This window comes from Fusarium falciforme, chromosome 1 (assembly GCF_026873545.1).
Source record: "Fusarium falciforme chromosome 1, complete sequence".
Lineage (NCBI taxonomy): Eukaryota > Fungi > Ascomycota > Sordariomycetes > Hypocreales > Nectriaceae > Fusarium > Fusarium falciforme.
Window position 1 is genome coordinate 479,994 of NC_070544.1, and position 18,787 is coordinate 498,780.

At 50.5% G+C, this 18,787-nt stretch overlaps 6 protein-coding genes and 1 pseudogene across 7 annotated transcripts, besides 1 other annotated feature; 4 read left to right on the top strand and 3 right to left on the bottom strand.

Moving 5' to 3' along the window:
* Nucleotides 1-2,823: 2,823 nt before the first annotated feature.
* NCS54_00006200 lies at nucleotides 2,824-4,322 on the top strand (annotated as a pseudogene). Its single transcript has 4 exons — nucleotides 2,824-3,218; nucleotides 3,281-3,528; nucleotides 3,580-4,189; nucleotides 4,244-4,322.
* Nucleotides 2,824-4,322: a sequence feature.
* Nucleotides 4,323-4,622: 300 nt separating this feature from the next.
* NCS54_00006300 (FAD-binding-3 domain-containing protein) lies at nucleotides 4,623-7,227 on the bottom strand (the record flags this gene model as incomplete). Its single annotated transcript, XM_053145724.1, has 3 exons — nucleotides 4,623-5,688; nucleotides 5,934-6,637; nucleotides 6,703-7,227. 3 exons carry the CDS (start codon nucleotides 7,225-7,227, stop codon nucleotides 4,623-4,625), a joined length of 2,295 nt encoding a protein of 764 aa, XP_053001699.1.
* A 951-nt stretch (nucleotides 7,228-8,178) lies between these two features.
* Nucleotides 8,179-9,631, top strand: NCS54_00006400 (FAD-binding PCMH-type domain-containing protein; the record flags this gene model as incomplete). The annotated part of the gene is made up of 2 exons (XM_053145725.1): nucleotides 8,179-8,808; nucleotides 8,858-9,631. Exons 1-2 carry the CDS (start codon nucleotides 8,185-8,187, stop codon nucleotides 9,629-9,631), a joined length of 1,398 nt encoding a protein of 465 aa, XP_053001700.1. The 5' UTR covers nucleotides 8,179-8,184.
* Nucleotides 9,632-10,337: 706 nt separating this feature from the next.
* On the top strand, nucleotides 10,338-12,011 carry NCS54_00006500 (AA-permease domain-containing protein; the record flags this gene model as incomplete). The annotated part of the gene is made up of 1 exon (XM_053145726.1): nucleotides 10,338-12,011. One exon carries the CDS (start codon nucleotides 10,338-10,340, stop codon nucleotides 12,009-12,011), a length of 1,674 nt encoding a protein of 557 aa, XP_053001701.1.
* A 2,616-nt stretch (nucleotides 12,012-14,627) lies between these two features.
* Nucleotides 14,628-15,278, bottom strand: NCS54_00006600 (N-acetyltransferase domain-containing protein; the record flags this gene model as incomplete). Its single annotated transcript, XM_053145727.1, has 1 exon — nucleotides 14,628-15,278. The coding sequence occupies one exon, from the start codon at nucleotides 15,276-15,278 to the stop codon at nucleotides 14,628-14,630; it is 651 nt and encodes a 216-aa protein (XP_053001702.1).
* Nucleotides 15,279-15,741: 463 nt separating this feature from the next.
* NCS54_00006700 (Protein-S-isoprenylcysteine O-methyltransferase) lies at nucleotides 15,742-16,374 on the bottom strand (the record flags this gene model as incomplete). The annotated part of the gene is made up of 1 exon (XM_053145728.1): nucleotides 15,742-16,374. One exon carries the CDS (start codon nucleotides 16,372-16,374, stop codon nucleotides 15,742-15,744), a length of 633 nt encoding a protein of 210 aa, XP_053001703.1.
* Nucleotides 16,375-16,817: 443 nt separating this feature from the next.
* On the top strand, nucleotides 16,818-18,667 carry NCS54_00006800 (Hypothetical protein; the record flags this gene model as incomplete). Its single annotated transcript, XM_053145729.1, has 5 exons — nucleotides 16,818-16,934; nucleotides 17,115-17,491; nucleotides 17,541-17,747; nucleotides 17,801-18,084; nucleotides 18,138-18,667. 5 exons carry the CDS (start codon nucleotides 16,818-16,820, stop codon nucleotides 18,665-18,667), a joined length of 1,515 nt encoding a protein of 504 aa, XP_053001704.1.
* Nucleotides 18,668-18,787: the final 120 nt, after the last annotated feature.

Consider the following 18,787-nt stretch of genomic DNA (forward strand, 5'->3'; position numbering starts at 1 on the left):
GACGTAATGGCCATCTGCGCTAGCATACGACCTGAGAACGCCAGCCTCTTTCTCGCTTCGGCAACTGTTCGCTCACTCATCGAGAGAGGAGGCAGTCTTAAGTGTAGCCTGTATTTGACTCAAGGTACGGGCGAACCGCAGTTCTATTGAATCTCTCAGTTACGAAGCAATGACGGCAAAGGTGGCTCCACGTTGTACCGAAACTAGCTACCCTATCTGCTGATATTTGAAACGGATGCTGTTGGTTTATTACCTGGCTCCATGGAAGGTTGTCTTCACCGCCCAGTGTCTTGCCTCCAAGCACTCATCGTTGGTTCAACTCCCAAAACTTACATGCATCTTGCTGTCTGAAGTGCACATTGCCGCGGTGGAGATAATGTAGCTTACGGGTTATCAAGTGGGGGAGGGATAGATCTCGTTGACGATACGACGTCCTGATGGTGAACCATGATTCCTGCACTCTTATGAGTGATTGGTGCGGACAGCCCTGGCACAACGGGGTGCATGAGGCTGAACTGTTCGGCCATCATCTTAACCCAGCCCTTAGTGCTGGGGTTCATTACCTGCTCATGCCTATACTGGACGGAATAAATTCCGACGGCACACAACGGTGTGCGGGCGCTGGCTGCAGTTTACTCCGTGGCTTGTAACAACCCCAGTAGATAATGTGGTCAAATGATTCTCGCCTCTTGACACCCGATGTGACTGCACACTTGCAGCAATGTATACACACTATTGGATGATGAAACCTGCAAAGATCTTTTGTACATCAACACCGAGGACCAATCCTACACTTCCTACCCCTTCTTACCCTTTAGCTACCAAAAGACTGGAGCCGCAATCAGGGAATATGAGATTGCGAGCTACCAGTAATTTCTGAAAGAATATTTAAGTTACTGTTGCACCTTGAATGAATGCTGAATCTCGCTCTTACCATCAATTCAAGCGCTTTTCAGGCCAGCTCAAGAAAGTGTGGTATGTTCAATCTACTCAGACCTTTTAAACTTTTTACTGAAACCCAAATTCCTACAGTACCACCAGCAAGACACTGCTTTTACCAAAATGGCGGGCATCTGTAAACATATAGGATGCAAGTCATCTATCAACAGCGATGAAGAGCAGGCACAGCACGACAGGGTTTTCCCAAACCAGTGCGGAGAGTGTGGATGCTTCCAGGGCACGCCGAGGCAGCACATGATGAAGCGTCGTCATCGTGTGTGCGGCTTTGGGAACTGCATGGGGCTGAACGTTCGGTTCAAATCTGACGCTGACGCACACCGTCACTGGAATGTTCACCATAGGGGTGATGGGGAGCGGATCAAAACGGATAGATTTGGCAAGGCTTTGTATTATGATGATGACGAGGAAGATGAATATGATAGCGAGGCTGCTTAAGCATAGAGGCTGAGAGTGTTGGAAAGTAAGCCTATATCAGTGATTCCTTCAGTGTTATGGTCTCCTGGCTCAGTTTTCCGATCGAGGGCCGGGCTTCAACTATATCGCAAAACACAATGTCAACGTTCAGTGTTATGACCAATTGTCAAACTTCACCTTCGCCTGGCAAAACTAGCCAATACCAACGAGATTCAGGTTATCATGAGCCTGACCGCATGAGCCCCAACCCACAACGGTGAGCCACTTCAGGCACCTATCAAATAAAAGGCTCCTTTTTACTTCTTATAGGTCAATTATCTCATTGATCAATATCCTATAGTTACCATTAACATCTTAACCATATTACCAAACGTAGCTGACCCCTATTGCCTGTACTACACCCAGCAGCATTTCCTGCTACTAACATAAACTGCACATGACCAGCTGGCTCCCTATCGCCAAAGACTCGGTCAATATCCCTTAGAGCTACCTATACATTTGCCAAGCCAGCAATGTGTCAGCCGGAATCCAAGGGAAACTCTCCAAACAGATTTCCGATGGTGCACCGACCAATCCGACCTTATATCACGTTATGTATTCTCCGTGGCGTCGGCCCGTAGGCCAAGGGACCCGGGAGTCTCTTACCAGAGTGCCAAGAAATGTTACCATCATGCGCATGTTTCCTGATCAACCTCCGTGCTTCCTATTTAGGTATCTCAAGGAGCATGGCTTCCGAGATGAGCATGGTCACCCCCCTGTCAGTGTTGTCACATCGACAGGGATCCTGGACGTTTCGGCCATCTGAACACCGAAAAGGTCGTCGACTTACAAGCCGATCATTGAATAAACATGTCGGTACGCGGCGTGTTCATGCGTGTCATTAAGTGATGAGGCTGCCTTGCCCACGTGCAAACGAATGGCGGATCCTTATCTGGCATTCGAGTTGGAACTTGGCAGATCTTAGCATTGCAATTCACCCGTCGGGCCTCCTTCCACGAGACGTGTGGGTTCATCCTGGGATGCTACAGACGCCTAGCCCGATTAAGAGAACGGTCCTCAGGTTCCGTTCACAGTCACCTTTTCGGCGGCTTCAAGTTCCAGAAACTTAATCACTTGACCACAGCAAAGGACGCTACGTCCCGTCTTTCCGAATGTAAGGTCTATGCAAAGAGGCATGTTCTAAGTGTCGATACCAATATATAAAGTCTGCTTCTTTTCGAAATGTAAGGAGTTCTTTTGTTGTTCACCCGTTAACATTTGGGCGACTCTCCACCAGAGAACACACAGCCGGCTACACATTCTCTTTGCGAAAATGACTGTCTATCAACTCTTGCTTACGGCCGTTTGGCTGGTACAGCACTTGCTGCTCCTCTTGTTGAGGAACGCCAGGCTTGCGCCGGCCAGTGGTAAGCGCTTGCAATTGATCCTGATTTCATATCATGGTACAGCAAGGCTCACATCACCTCTAGGGCACAGTGTGGTGGCTTAAACTGGAATGGTGCTACTTGCTGCCAATCTGGTAGTTACTGCAGCAAGATCAATGACTATTACTCTCAGTGCATTCCTGGAGAGGGACCCGCCACTTCCAAGACAAGCACGCTCCCTGCCTCTACCACCACCAGCCAGCCGTCGTCGACCTCTACTGCTGGAACCTCTTCCACAACGAAGCCTCCTCCTGCTGGAAGCGGCACTGCCACTTACAGCGGAAACCCCTACTCCGGTGTTAACCTTTGGGCCAACAGCTACTATCGCTCAGAGGTTACCAACTTGGCTATCCCCAAGTTGAGCGGTGCCATGGCCACGGCTGCTGCCAAGGTCGCTGATGTTCCCTCCTATCAGTGGATGTAAGTAATGGGGTATTTGAGTGAATTAGCATGGCAGAACTTTCTACTAAGCACGTCTACAGGGACTCTTTCGAGCACATCTCCCTGATGGAGGACACACTCGTCGACATTCGCAAGGCCAACCAGGCTGGTGGTAACTACGCTGGCCAGTTCGTCGTCTACGACCTCCCTGATCGCGACTGCGCTGCTGCTGCCTCTAACGGAGAGTATTCCCTTGACAAGGATGGTGCTAACAAGTACAAGAACTACATCAACACTATCAAGAAGATCATCCAGAGCTACTCTGATATCCGAATCCTCCTTGTTATTGGTTAGTCCTATACCCCTTATTCCCTGTGATTATGACTGACAACTCTTCTAGAACCTGACTCCCTGGCCAACCTGGTCACCAACATGAATGTTGCCAAATGTGCCAAGGCTCACGATGCGTATATCAGTCTGACAAACTACGCCGTCACGGAACTGAACCTCCCCAACGTCGCCATGTACCTTGATGCAGGCCACGCTGGCTGGCTCGGCTGGCCCAACAACCAGGGCCCTGCTGCGAAGCTGTTTGCTAGCATCTACAAGGATGCCGGCAAGCCAGCTGCGCTCCGTGGACTCGCCACCAACGTTGCCAACTACAACGCCTGGAGCCTCAGCAGTGCTCCCCCTTATACCCAAGGCGCCTCCATCTACGACGAGAAGAGTTTCATTCACGCAATGGGTCCTCTCCTGGAGCAGAATGGCTGGCCTGGCGCTCACTTCATTACCGACCAGGGCCGTTCTGGCAAGCAGCCCACCGGTCAGATCCAGTGGGGTGACTGGTGCAACTCCAAGGGCACTGGCTTCGGTATTCGCCCCTCTGCCAATACTGGTGACAGCCTCCTCGATGCTTTTGTCTGGGTCAAGCCTGGTGGTGAGTCTGATGGTACCTCGGACACCAGTGCTGCCCGTTACGACTACCACTGCGGTGCTTCTGCCGCTCTTCAGTACGTCATCCCATTCCCCCAAGCGAGAACTATGCTGACATCTCTTCTTTCAAGGCCGGCACCTGAGGCAGGAACCTGGTTCCAGGCCTACTTTGAGCAGCTTCTCACCAATGCCAACCCTTCGTTCCTGTAAAAACTCGGGACAAAAAAGCAAAGCTAGTTTAGCTCTTTCATGTACATACTTACCTCGTATGACGGTACAATGCGCCGCATACTACATACGACGAAAAGGATAGGCCCCTCCGTCTCTTCAGACATCCCCAATTTCGTATCTGCTTCTCTTGACTTGTCTAGTCAATCAATTTGAGCTTTTTTTATGCTAGGTGCATGTAGATACCTGAAGTCTTGATTGAACTATGAACTAGACGATGAAATGGTTCTCGATTGCCATATATCTTGACCCCTCATCTCTTCTCATGCAAAGTATGCGACTCTAGCACCTGTACTGCATCAAAATCCATATAACAGCGTCCACAACCGCCTCAGGGGCGGCAAGATGAATGCTATGCCCAACGCCAGAAACGCGCTGAAATTTTGTCCTTTCGGATAGGTTCAATATCTTCTTTTGCATGGATTCTTCGATCGCATTGACCTGAGATATGAATTGGCTCATCCCAGCCCTTTCAACATCAGTGCCGTTTCCCAATCGTAGACCTTCAGCATAGATCTTTTGGAGATCGATGGCGTAATCTGCTTGCAAAACAACAAGAGGGACACGCCCGAGCTCAGGCTCTTCAATCTCTGAATGCCCCTTGGCAGCTAGGGCTTTACCGCTCGCATGATACTGAGACAATTCTCGGCCAGCTGCGACTTTATGCCCAGGTCGTCCCTCTTCCTCCAGCAATTTTTGCCAGTCTATGTGGCCTAAGCGATGGCAATCTCCGTAGCAGAGCTGTAGCGTGTCTATATCTCCTTGCACAGCGCGAATAAACGGATTCGGATAGGTCAATGACGTCTCCTCGGTGTTGGCATCGACAAAGGCAAAGCCCTTGAACTGAGCCAAAGTCCTCAGCTTCACAAACTCCCGTAGAATTATGCCGCCATAAGAATGAGAGACCACGATATAGGGTGGCGCGACCTTTGCAGCTCTCAGAAGCGCGTGCAATTCTGCTGCTATGTCCTCGGCGGTCCTGGGGTCACCGTCGGGTGCTGGTTCACTTAATCCGTATCCTGCGCGCTCGTAGTTCATGACACTCATAGACTCTGAAAGACTCTTCGTGACTGCGAACCACTCTTTGATGCTGCTTGTGATACCGGGGATGATGACGACGATTGGGTTGTGTGCTCTCCGAGGGGGCCCGTAAATGGTCAGCTCGAGTTTATGGGTACCCAAGTCCACAAGGGTCGTTAGACCGGGTTGGTAGGGTGCCATATCGAAGTTGGTGGTTGCAGGAGGTTGAACAGTCTGGTTGAGCTTGTGTAAAGGGTGATGTTGAAAGGATAGATTCACACATTTGACAAATGGCGTCAGCGTGCTGGAAGATGGTTGGCATTGGTTGCTGACAAATCATAAGTCAGCGAAGTAGTTAAGGGACGCAAACATCGAAGTTCACCTGGACTAAGTACCTAATGACAATAGATATTCAGATTGGAGTGTTTAATATATATCATGTATGCTATTAAACGCTAGCTTAGTTACTACTTCATGCTCTCCAACTAATCCTGTGGGAGCCCGTTAATGCATCTCGACTAATGAAAATTGCCAAACATCTCAATCATACGTGCAGCTCCATCATCTGCGTACATCAAGTTTTCCAAGTCGATACTGCTTTGAATGTGTTCTCGAGCACGAGGTAGCATCTCGGCTTCATATGCTGCAACGGCCCGTCCCAACGCTGCTTGGTCTGCCTCCTCGTCATAAGCCGCCTGAGCTCCTTCATCTCCTAGCTCAGACATTATCTTCTTGAAGAGAACCAGCGAGTCGTACATGGCCTGATTGACGCCTTCGCCGTTTGGAGTTGCAAGATGTGCTGCATCTCCCAAGAGTGCAATGCCGGGGGTGCGCTTCCAGCGCGTCTGGTCTGGGTCGTTGGCGGTGCCATCTGCTCCGCCATTGTCGGTTGTTTCTGATGAGAAAAGACCTATAGGGAGGCGATAGAGAGGCCAAGGGCGCCAAGGACCTTCACAAGCAGCGATTAAAGCTCGTGTGTTCGAGGCCCAGTCGGCGTAGAACCCCCCCGGTCCCAGCATGGTTGCTCGTGCCTTGTCCATATCAGCTGGATCAGCGGCGCCTCCGGGCCGTGTCAAAGTTTCGGGCGCTGTCACGCCCATGTATAGACGATACGATCTATCAGACATTTGCTGAACACAGAGCACGCTTTTGGCACTCAAAGCCATGGCAGTACCTTTGCCTGCTATTTCACGCGCCGTGCCATATTCTGGGTTGTCGTTGGACAGACGGCCCTCAATAAACATTTTGCCCGAGTATACTGGCTTGGTAGATGTGATCTCAAGTAGAGAGTTAGCTTCTTGATAGGTAAAAGATAGGGATGAAGAGTCATGCTATGCCTTACCACTTGTCGGACCTTGCTCCATGCTCCATCCGCACCGACCACGAGCCGAAACCCAGTCTCAGTTGAGCCATCGGCAAAGTTCAGCATCCAGGAGCTAGCTCCAGGCCGTTTTTCGTCTTCGTTACGGCCGACCTTCGAGAGAGTCTTTCCCCATCGAATGCTATCTGCAGGTAGAGAGTTGAGTAGTAGTTGTCGCAGTTGTAAGCGGTCGATCTCGGGTCGATCAGTGTCGTCACTGAAAGAGGCCTTGATTCCTCCTGTGGAATCCATCAGCGTCATGGCCGTGGCATCTTGACGAGACAGCTTCTTGAACTTGTCATGAAGCCCGGCATGCCGCAGCGCTTCTTGGCCGGTTTCGTTGTGAATATCGAGTGTGCCACCTTGATTGAGAGACGTCGATTCCGGGGATGGATCGCGCTCAAACACGTGGTATTTGATCCCCGCAGTCTGCAACAGACGAGCAAAAGTAAGCCCACAGGGTCCGCCCCCAATAATTGCGATAGCGGGTGGTTTAGATGGGGACATGGTTTCTGAACTCGAAGATTGCTGTAGACACCCAGACCGGCGGGAATTTCACGCTCAGCTCGAGTTGTAGACGTGATCTGTTTGGTGCGATTTACTTGTAGGCGAAATAAGTGAGACAAGCAAATTGGGATGAAAATGTTCACTCTGCGCCGACGCAGAGCTTTTATAGGAGCTTTTTTAGCCGTGCTTAGGCTGCGAATTCCTTGTTCTCGGTACCGAGTTTGCTCGACGAGCCTCCTAATGTGTGTTTATTAGAATCAATACTCGGTACTTAGTAAAGACCGAGGCTGGCGCCGGATCATATCGCTTCGGACATTAGTCTGACCCGAACGCTAACTCACCGCTGTGGGGAGAATGAGAATTCCAGTGGCTATGACTGCCTCACACTGAAGTCCTCACTGTTTTGTGTCTGCCTAAATGAGCGCTAGGCGCCCCTGGGCAACGGGATTCCTACACTAACTTGTCTGGAATGGCAAAATATCTACACCTCATATGGCGAATTTAGAAAAGATATATCTAGATTCGAGAGGAAGAGGTAAAGATGTCTAAGCAATTCATCGCGGCATATCCGGTCCGTGTGTATCCAAACGGTGACCCGTTTGTGCAGTGCAACTCGAGTAACATAACGCACTATAAGATATGGATGTATACAATACACTGGGCTATCGCGCAAGTTCAAACTAGTCAGCATCGTGACACACAGGGTGAGACGGATCAACAGTCGATGACGTCTCCTCGAAGAGGGGAAGTAAAACTTGAGCAATAGGGTAGGCGTACAGGAGAGTTTGGAGCAATCAAGTGCTGACAGAACAGTAGAAAATAAGCGCTAGGTAGCTCTGCTGGAATGCAAACGCCCAACACTGACCCCAGCAATTGTGATAAAGGGGAATTAAAACACCCTCGGCCTTGGGCCCATTAAGCTCTCTACATCTTCTACTCTCATCCCCCATACACAAAATGAGCAAGCCAACAACGGAGCTACTGCAAAGCCATCTTTCTGAGGCCGGTATTCCCTTTGCCGTTCCTGGCTCAAGTGAGTTTGTATCCCTGCAAACGAGCTATACCGGCCGGCATGATGAGGTTCGGCCCAGGGTCATCACCAGACCCCAGTCCGCCGAGCAAGTGGCTACTATTATCAAATCATGTCTGAGTCTTAAGCTGGAACCGGTGGTTCGTGGTGGTGGGCATGACATGTTCGGGCGCTTCTCGGCCCTCGATGCCGTGAGCATCGATCTACGCGATCTCAACACGGTCACTATATCGCCAGATAAAAAGACAGCAAGAGTGGGAGGAGGGGCGACAAATTATCAGGTACTCGAGGTCTTGAGCAAGCATGGACTGGTAGCTCCCGCGGGATCCTGTGGAACAGTCGGCTTTGTGGGATGGTGTCTTGGTGGTGGATTTGGTCCTTATGTCCACTCGTACGGGCTGGGAGCCGACCAAATTGCCGGTGCCCGAGTTGTCCAGGCCAATGGGGAGCTAGTTGAAGCTGATGCTCGCCTTCTCAAGGGTCTGCGTGGGGGCGGCGGAAGTCTCGCCATCGTTGTCGAGCTGGAGGTCAAGACGTGGTCGCTCTGTGAGGTATGCAGTGCCTCCTGCATTTTTCAGTGCATATTCTAACTCTCAGCAGGTCCAGGCGGGAATGCTCTTCTTCGAATCATCTGACATTGCCGGCGCTGTAATTACCTTTTTCACCAACTACAACAACCTCGTAAACACGTACAAGGACATTCCCAGCAAGCTCTATCTGATGCCGTCGATCTGGATCTACCCGAAAGTCGGACTGTCTCTCACCTGCGGTTTCATCTGGAACGGGTCTGCGAGCGACGAGTCTCGTCTGTGGCTTGAGCGAGTGAGCAAGCTGGCACCTCTCTCACCTAATATCTCGGATGTGCACTCGACCGTCATGAACACGAATGCGCTGGGCTTTGCGGCTATGGTGAAAGATATGATCCCCGCTCAGGTTCTCGGCCGTTGTCAGTCAGCAGACATCTCCCACTTCTCACCCGAGGTGGTGGATGAGCTGGCCCGAATTGCCCACGCCATCCCCCGCGACAGCTCTGGTGGTGTCAACATGCACACACTCCGTGCCGACAGCCCATCTTGCAGGCCCGACACGCCGGACTCTGTTCTGCCGTACCGAAAACCCCACGTGATGCTCGAGTTCCTGGGCCTAGGAGATGACGAGGCCTCGGCGCGGGGCGCGGCAGCTTGGGCGTTAGATGCACGTAATAGAATCTCAGCACTTCCAGATGCAGAAGGTCCCACGTATCTACCCTTGACCGCCCCCGAGTTCGTCGACCTGGAAACAACCTTTGGAGGGCATCTGGAAGAGCTGCGGCAGCTGAAACGGGAGTATGATCCGGCGGGGGTTTTTAAGCATACACTGCCAAAGCTCGTATGATGGTGAATTGGTCACGGCTCGAGCCCTGCAGATGGACGAGATTGGCATGGAGTAGTTCGAGCTAGCGGGATCATCCTTGTCTGATCACCTTATCAATCAGTCCAACACCGACTTCGGATCCCGTGCCAAGCCGGGTATTGCGGATCGGCTCGTCAGTGATTGGGGCTATTACTTGATCTGCCCGTTAGATTCATCCGGTACCTTGTAGCTGCATCACAAGTGCTGTGATCTTCCTCCAGCCGGCAAAGGGCCCCATTGTTAGATGTGCATCACGGCGCCGCGTTTCGCGCCTGTTTTGTGGTGTGATCTGTTACCATCTTACGGCGATGAGCCTACCCTCGAGAGGCATATTAGGGCTGGCATAACCAAGTTCATTCATGTTATTCTTGATTGGATCAAATCCCTGCCCGTGGTCGCACTCACAGCTTTTCACAGCGTGGGGGATTTGGTTAGATCGGCTCCAGAACAACGAGCTGGCTATGTAAGGTGCAGTGGAAAGCGTTTGCCACGGTGGGTTGGAGGTAAAGCCGTTCATGTATGTTAATGTCTCATATAGAGCAAAATTCTTCTCATGTTGATCTCATCTTGTTTCCTCAAGCTCTCATCAGGGTACCAGCCAGTGAGCATCACGAATCCCAAGTCCTCGTCGAATTAAATTCCTTCCCTTTCCAACGGTGTCGACTGACCCGTCGACTACGACCCTACCATGAAAGGAATGGACAAGAAGCATAATGATGTCGAAGAGGGGAGGGAGTCACCCAGCATCGAACCAACAGCATTACCAACCAACAACCCAACTACCGACAGCAAGGGGTTGGAATACGGAACACGCAATCTCGGCACTCTGAACCGTAGGCTCAAGTCCCGACATGTTCAGTTCCTTGCCTTGTCCGGTGCCATCGGCACGGGCCTTTTCGTCGGCAGTGGACAGGTGCTTTCGCTTGCTGGCCCGCTCTCGGCCTTCCTGTCCTTCACCATTACCGGCTTCAACATCTTTTGCGTCCTCAACAGCGTCGGTGAGATGGCTTCATGGTTGCCTATCCCGGGCCCTGTTCCAATCTTTGCCGCCCGGTTCGTGGACCCGGCTTTTGGGTTTGCCCTCGCTTGGAACTATTGGTATCAGTTTGCCATTGGAGTTCCTATTGAGGTGACAGTTTCAGCCGTCATTGTTGATTACTGGCACAACAATGTCCCCAAAGTCGCACTCATCAGCCTTTTTTATTTCCCCATGGTCTTCCTCAACTGCTTACCCGTTCGCATCTATGGTGAAGCCGAGTTCGTCTTTGGCGCCATCAAGCTGACCACGATTGTGGGCTTGATCATCTTGATGTTTATCATCACTGTTGGCGGTGCTCCCAATGGCGAGGCGATTGGCTTCAAGTACTGGATACACCCAGGACCTATGAATGAGTACCTGAGGCCAGGCGCATTGGGTAGGTTTCTGGCTTTCTGGAAAGTCTTTGTGCAGGCAACATTCTCCTATGGTGGCAGTGAGATGGTTGTCATGGCCGCAGGAGAGACAGAGAACCCTCGACGCAACATCCCCAAGGCTATTCGTCGAGTCTTCTGGAGAATTGTTCTTTTCTACATCCTTTCCGTCTTTCTTGTCGGTCTTTGCGTCTCGTCCAAGGACCCTTCCCTCCTGAACGCCATCAACTCCTCTGCCCCTGGAGCAGCTCAAAGCCCCTTCGTTATCGCCATTCGCAACGGCGGTATTAAAACACTCCCCTCGATCATCAATGCTGTTATCCTCACCTCGGCTTGGTCATCTGGCAACTCGCTGTTTTATGCCGGCACTCGTGTTCTCTATGCCGCTGCCCTGGATGGTAAGGCACCAGCCATCCTGGCGTATGAGAAGTTTGGCGTGCCCTACCTCTGTGTCGCGGTGACCTCTGCTTTTGGACTCTTGGTCTACCTCAATGTCAGCAATAGTGGCGCCGAAGTCTTCTTCTGGCTCAGTAATCTGAGCGGCGTCGGAGCTCTTATCATCTGGGCCAGTGTCTGCTACACATATCTTCGCTTCTACTACTGCCTCAAGTATAACGGAATCGACCGCAACACTCTTCCGTACAAGTCACCAATGCAGCCATTCCTAGCTTATTTCTCCGTTTCATTCTGCACAATTGTTGCTATCTTTAATGGATTCGACGCCTTCTTCCCTGGACGCTTCAGTGCCAAGACCTTCGTCCCTCCTTACATCAACATCCCGATCTTCATAATACTGGTTTTTGGCTTCAAGTATGTCAAGAAGACCAAGTTTGTCAAATATTCAGAGATGGATATCTGGTCCGGAAAGGCAGAGATTGATGCGTTGGAACCAACTTGGCCAGTGGTAAAACCCAGGAATTGGCTGGAACGCATCTGGTTCTGGATTGCCTGAGCGCATCCGAGAGAGTGGAGACTGAAAAGATATGGGCAACTTGCCAAGGAATGGCATAAAATATGCCGTTTCTTGAATGAAAAAGGGTGGAGTAGTACTGGCGCGGTTGCAGTGGTAAAAGGAAAGCAATGTTTTGAACCCTGCGTTGGAAGAGAGATACCAATGATGATCGTACCATGGCAGAGATATAAAGGAAAATAGAAGGACATGGTTGGAAATATATAGACGAATCGAAGAAAAGAAGTTGCGAGTCGAACACGGTGATGGCATGATCGGATGCGGGCTCGTGTGATAGATTTCGTAGGACTGGATTACTGTGCTAACGACACAAGAGTCAAGGATTTCAAAGACCAACATGATCTTCTGGCTTAGTTACCTCATCAAGGGCCGGGCTTCAACTATAACAAAGAATATATTGTTAACACATCATAGCATCATATCTTAATGCTATCACGGTGGCCCTGGACAAGAATCGAAAGGTATGGTGTCTAGGATCTGATCCCCATGGTGGAGACATCACCGCGGTAACTCTTCTCCTCTATTCACAGATTTCCTATGAAAAATCATTTACCTATACAAGCCAAAACTTGGCCTCTTCAGCTAGCAGTAATTCCTTCTCCACTGTGCGACCGAAAACTCTTCCAATACCAATTCGTTGGAAACAGGCTGAACCGTCCGCTACTCGCCCAAGAAAAAGAAGGATGTATGCCTTGTGTGATATTTTGAGATATTCCAGACCAAAAATGTACTCACGGACGTCTGTGGTCAAAATAGGCAGTGCCATGACATCCTTCGGCACCGCGGTTGAGTTTATGGTAGGATCCTCGACAGATGCCCATCCACATAGTTCTTCAGGGGCGACAGTGACTCTCACCCTTCTCCAATTGGCCCTTGCTCTCTCCGAGGGGCCGTTGGGGCTGTCTCCTTCTCCCCTAGTGTGTTCAGGGTCGATATTGTGGCCTGACATGGAGGCGGCAAGTTCAAGATCCGGGCCAGGACCGAAACCCCCTCCAATCCTCAATCTCAGAAGCTTCCCAGATAGTATCAGAGTGTTGACCTTGGTGTCAAGAAAATCGCCTGTTTGCGAAGTTTCGTTTGTGCCCGAGCCATCCAGGTTTTGGATGGCCAGTTTCTGCTCATCAGCAGACGTTTGTTTTGTCCCAAGGAGTCGCACATGGGGCTCTAGTTGTGCACGTAATACCTCTGTCCACGCCACACAATACATAATAGATGCCCAACTCCATGTTGGAATGCAAGGAAGCCTCGGGTGAATGTTTATTCCATTCACTTCTCAGAGCAACCCCATCCAAAGATAGAGTCCCGAGAGGTACTGACCATTCGTGCTGCCCTCGCCCCGGCTAACACGTTTGAGAGCTTTAGAGAATTCTTTGGTGATGCCAGCGAGTGCGGCCAGCCTGTCTTCGCCACGTTTCGTCAAGCCGCAGTTTGGACTTGAAAATCAGATTAGCGGAGCCGTCTTCCAAGTCGGAAAGATATCGAGCCGGCCGTCACATGCCCTCGAGTACGACTGCTGTAAGTCGAATATGGCGGCGAGACTTTTTTCGAAACTGAAATCTTAACAATAACAACAAGGTATCAGCCCAGACACTTCCAGCGCAAACGGACTCAAGTACGAGTCAACCCGGGCCAGGTGGCCAGCCATCACCAGTAAGCCCTGCATGCCCTCAAAGATTAGAAGTTCTAATGGCGGTTAAACAGGCCAGATTGGGAAGCTTACCAATTCCGGCAGCTACACCTTCTTTCAGCCCCCAAATTCGTCACTGGACCCCCTTTCGCTCGTCTTGTATAGCATTGGAGCTCTTATCGCTGACTTGTGGCTCCATTTTCGAGATGTGCTTTCTTATCGCATATGCAATGGATTTTGGGAGAAATTCCTATCCCAGCACAAGGTTCAGCGCCTCTCCTTGCTCTTAGTCAAGCAATGCTAACCGGCCTAAACCCTAGCGCTTTTGGCGTTCAGATAGCCTCGCCATGTGGGAGACTTTTACTGTTGAGAAGTGTGGTATGGGTAATTTGCAGACGGGTTGACATGAAAGCGCCGGTTCTAAATTTACTGACACGTGGGAGCTTGTTGATGTTGGTAAGTTGGTCCTTAATAGCACTTTGGATTGCCGTTGTCGTTTTCCCAGTCAGATTTGGGGGCTTTTTCGACTCTTTCATTACTACTTTTTACGCTCTCTCTTCTTTTTGGTTTCTCTCTCTCACTATTCCGCCCTTGGTGGTGCAAAGTTTCTTTAAAACCGCACGTTGAATATAAGTCTGTTCAAGACTACCCTCTTGGATCAAACTCATTTAAACCTGGCCCGGGATGCAAATCAGTTGTGGGATGAAATGGCGCCTGTGCAGGAAGGGTTAATAATTTGGTTCTCGGAATTTTCAATGGTCTCTTTAAACACAGAGACCTGGCTAAGCAACAAGATCGGAGCTGTCAGCATAACTGCACCTCTCCCCGTTTCTGGGGTTCCATGTTAGTCACCGATGGCGCCTACAGTACCTCATTCAATGTTGATACCTTGGCTCTCTTCGCCGCATCGAAATATTCATTTCTCTCCTGTATTCCAAGAGCTACTCGTAAAATGCCGACCTTGGTAGTGATTAAGGGGCAATACTCCTGAGCTTTTCCCACTCGTCCTCAAGCATGCCAAACTCCAACAAATCATACCACTTGCGGTTTTGCCAGATTGTCCCCCTTCTTCGCCCTTCTGGTCTAAAGCCCATACTCTCATACAAATGTGCAGCCTTTGGGTTATAACAGGCAGTAGATATGCCAATGGAATGAAGCGCGGCGTGCCTGAATCCCCAGTCCAACATCCAGTTGATAGCCTCGCGCCCGTAGCCTTGGTTTTGGTATGGCCTGGCAAGACTAATACCGATCTCGGCAGTGCGGTGGTGTGCCACGGATGGTGAGATGCCTCCCCAGCCGATACACATTATGCCGATAATGGTTGGGCTCTGCTTCTGCTCTGCCTCGCTCTTGTCGCTCTCCGGATTGACCCTCTTCTCCTCCTCAGGCAAAAGACATATTGCCACGCCGAGCAAAGAATTGACGACGGATTCAAGGTAGCTGTCGGCAGCTTTCTTGCCCTTGGGTTGCAGCATCGTTGGGGCAGCCATGGCCTGAATGACGGGGTCTTGTTCAATTGTTGGTAGAAAAGCTTTCAAATCGCTGTCGGATTGATCGGCCCGGACGTATTGGAGCCGGGCTGACCGGAAGGCGTTGACGATCTCTTCCGTATCGTAATCCATGTCGACTGATGAAAGGTGCGTGATTGGTAAAATTGAAAATTATAAGGCGACGTGATGTAGAACAGGTAGGTGAATTCCACTGGCAGCGGCCAGCATTTCTAGTAAACGACCAGACCGTGGAGGGGATCCAAAAGACGGCCAGTGACTCATTCACCGGCTAAGTCGCTGTAGTGACAAGCGTGGAACCACACCAACTTTGCAGTCGGCATACCAATTCAGTTAACTCGCCAACCTAACCCCACTAGATTTCTCGTATACATGGGACGTTCCTAACTTCTAATAATGCTTTATGCCTTTTTATTTTTTGCCATTCCCAAGGCCACCGCCTGAAAAGAGCCGTTCTGATAGCATGAATGAGATAACTACTCACCAAGACTCATGCGGTACGAGACAGATGGTCTGAGACACCAATGGACAAACAAGGTGTGACTTGAAGGTTCATGCAATTTCAGCCCCTGCCCCTTCAGATAACGCCAGGTATAAACCTCTTGGTAGACTGATGCCACTTGATCCATTCAGCCCCAAATGTTTTCCGCAGCATCTCTTCTTCATCCTTGGTTCTCATCAATAGCCTCCGCACAATACCAAAGGTAATAATAACGGCACAGGGAAACCCCCAGCCATCGAGTCTCTGGTGTGCATTCTCGGGAAGCCAGCATCCTGGTACTCCATCCCACCGGAAGTAAAGAGCCAGGTTCGTCAGCAAGACGATGATTTGTCCCGTATAGCCCGGGTGCTGCATGTAGCGATATACTCCCGTTGTGGTCAAAGTGCTTGGTGGTCCAAGGCGGAAGGTAAAATTACCCCCCAGTTGAGCAAACGCCAACAGACGAAGGGGCCCGCCAACACAGGTAACCAGAGCAAGGCACACTAGGGTATATGCGTTCCAGTCGAAAAGTTGCCAGTTGAGATTGTCGGAATGTGGGCAAATAAGAATGGTGCTGGGAGTCTTGAGCACAATAAATGCATGAACGAGGCCGATTCCTCCGGCCATCAGACGTCGCAGAAATGCTGCGGCAGGGGTAGCGTAAAAGCCTAGTCGATCTTGGTTCCAGCCGCCACGTGGAGTAGAATTGGGTGCCTTGGAGCATAACATGGTGATGAAGCTGGACAAGAGGGCCGCAACAGAGAACGACAGATTATGAAGGGAAATCATATTGCTGGTGTGTATGCGGTGATGTGTTTGACGCTTTGCTGTATTAGAAATGCCATCTAAAAATCGAATAGATGGCAATATGATACTGCTTGCTTCTCATCGTTATATACTCTCTCCCACCCATCACTCCTTGAAACTCGGCATCGGCGTTCGGAGGTTTAAACTTCCCAACGCCGACCCTCGATCGGAGATTTGAACCCCGACCCGCCGGAACGTCCGATGCTCCAAGACCAATAAGAGAAGTCACTGTCTCTCAATGCCGCCCAACATTCCTACTTCCCGCTCCCATCTCCGACCTCCATCACGACTTGTTATATTTTGCTATCTAAGGCGGATATCACTGGACGGTGATTACGAATCGCTTTCCTCAATGAACCGACAGGCTGGACACGCCCCCTATGGAACGGCGTGTAGCCAATGTTCCCGATCCAAATCCCGATGTGTGGCTACCAATGGCGGAGAATCATGTGAAAGGTTGTATTTCCGAGGACCGCCCCCGTGTATGTCCAACAAAACTGACGTGGTGACTTAGATGTCAACGTCTTGGAAAAGAATGTGATTCCTTGAGTAGAGAACGCAAGAGGAAAGCGAGAAGACGAGACAACACCACCCACAGCGATCAACTTGAAAGCAAAATTGACGGGCTAGTCTCCCTCCTCATGTCCAATAACCCGCAACAGGCGAACTTCCCTCTAGCTCACGCTGAGAGTGCTTCTTCTCGACCCTCAGAACCGCCACCTCTACCCGGCAGCTACAAAGGGCGCTCATCCGCTGCCACACTTGCATTTGTTCTTGACGGTCAAGAGCTCTTGAGAGACTTTTGTACTCTTAAGCAGGTCCATCTCCCTTTCTTGATGCTTGACCCGGAGTACTCCGCCGCCACACTACGGGACGCAAAGCCCTTTCTGTGGCTTTGCATCGTCGCAGTTTCAGTGAAATCCACGCTCAAGCAGCAACAATTATACGGCGAGATTCGCAGCATCATCGCCAATAGCATGGTGGTCGAACTTGAGAGAAGTCTTGAGCTACTTCAAGGGCTTCTAGTGTGTATCGCATGGTAGGCCTATACGTATTCCTAGAGTTACAAATGCTTACAGCAACGTTAGGGGCAACTTCCAAGTAAAGAGACGACCATTCTTGACTCTTTTTATCCAACTCTCTACCACAATTATATTTGACCTTGGTTTAAACAAGGCGCCACCCACCATCTCTGAAAGCACTTCTGACCTCAGACTTCATCAGCCATGGACACCAAGCACCCGAACATCCGAGGAGCGGCGCGCCGTTCTTGCTTGCTATTTCCTGAGCTCCGTGTCAGTCACTTCCACTTTACAAGAGTGAAGACAGCTAACAATCGTACTGTCAGAATCTCATCGTACCTTCATCAGGCCGACAGGCTCTGCTGGACAAGTGAGATGAGCAAGTATCTCGAGGACCTGGCAGACGAAGGCAATGGTACAAGCAACTTGACTCTTCTGATGCTTGTTAAAATACGACGAGTTCTCGAGAAGGCCTATTACTCGCCTGCCGATGGCCGCAACCGGAATCGATTTCAGCCATCCAACACCCCACCATCTTGGATGGCTGAGGTGATACAAGCGGACCTGGACCGAATAAAGGCTGAAGCAGTTTCCCTGTCGCAGGAACCAGGTCAGAACTTAAAAACTGCGCTTATATCTATGACCCTCGCTAAAGTCAACTAGTTGTCCTTTCTCATCTCCACTATGCCACTTTTGCAATCCACGAATTTGTAGTCCCAGATGCCTATCCAAGCACATCTTCAGCCTCACAAGACACATTGACAGATTTATATGTTTGCCTGAGAGCACTCGAGTCTTACTTTAATATTCTCTTCACCTATCAGCCGGCTCAATACACTGGCTTTTCCCTGGCCTCGATCTATCAACTCATGCATTCGGCCCTGTCTTTTCGCAAGATCGCAAGATACCTTCCACCAGAAAGCCGCGGTCTCACAGCATCCGAGCCCCTGGCATTCAAAGATCAAAGGATTTGCCAAAACTTGAGGCGTGTGGCCTCGGAAGCCGGAGTGCGTGAAGATGGCCCACCGACTGTTTTTACTAAGCTTGCGGCTATGCTGGAAGACCGGACGCGGGAGAGCGAGTCCAATGAGAACGACGCTGCCATGGCGTCATTTTATCCAGAAGATATTTTCACCGGGGAGTTTCTCGACTTGATAGGACCCTACATGGAACAGGAACAACTGCAAGTCTAAGATTTGACCTTGTAAGATGATGGTTAAACGTCTATGGAGCGCAAGGAGGGAGTGACTAGCTGAGAGCCACAAGTCCTACACGGCAGAAATTCGTCAATTTAACTTCCAGTCTCCTCCATC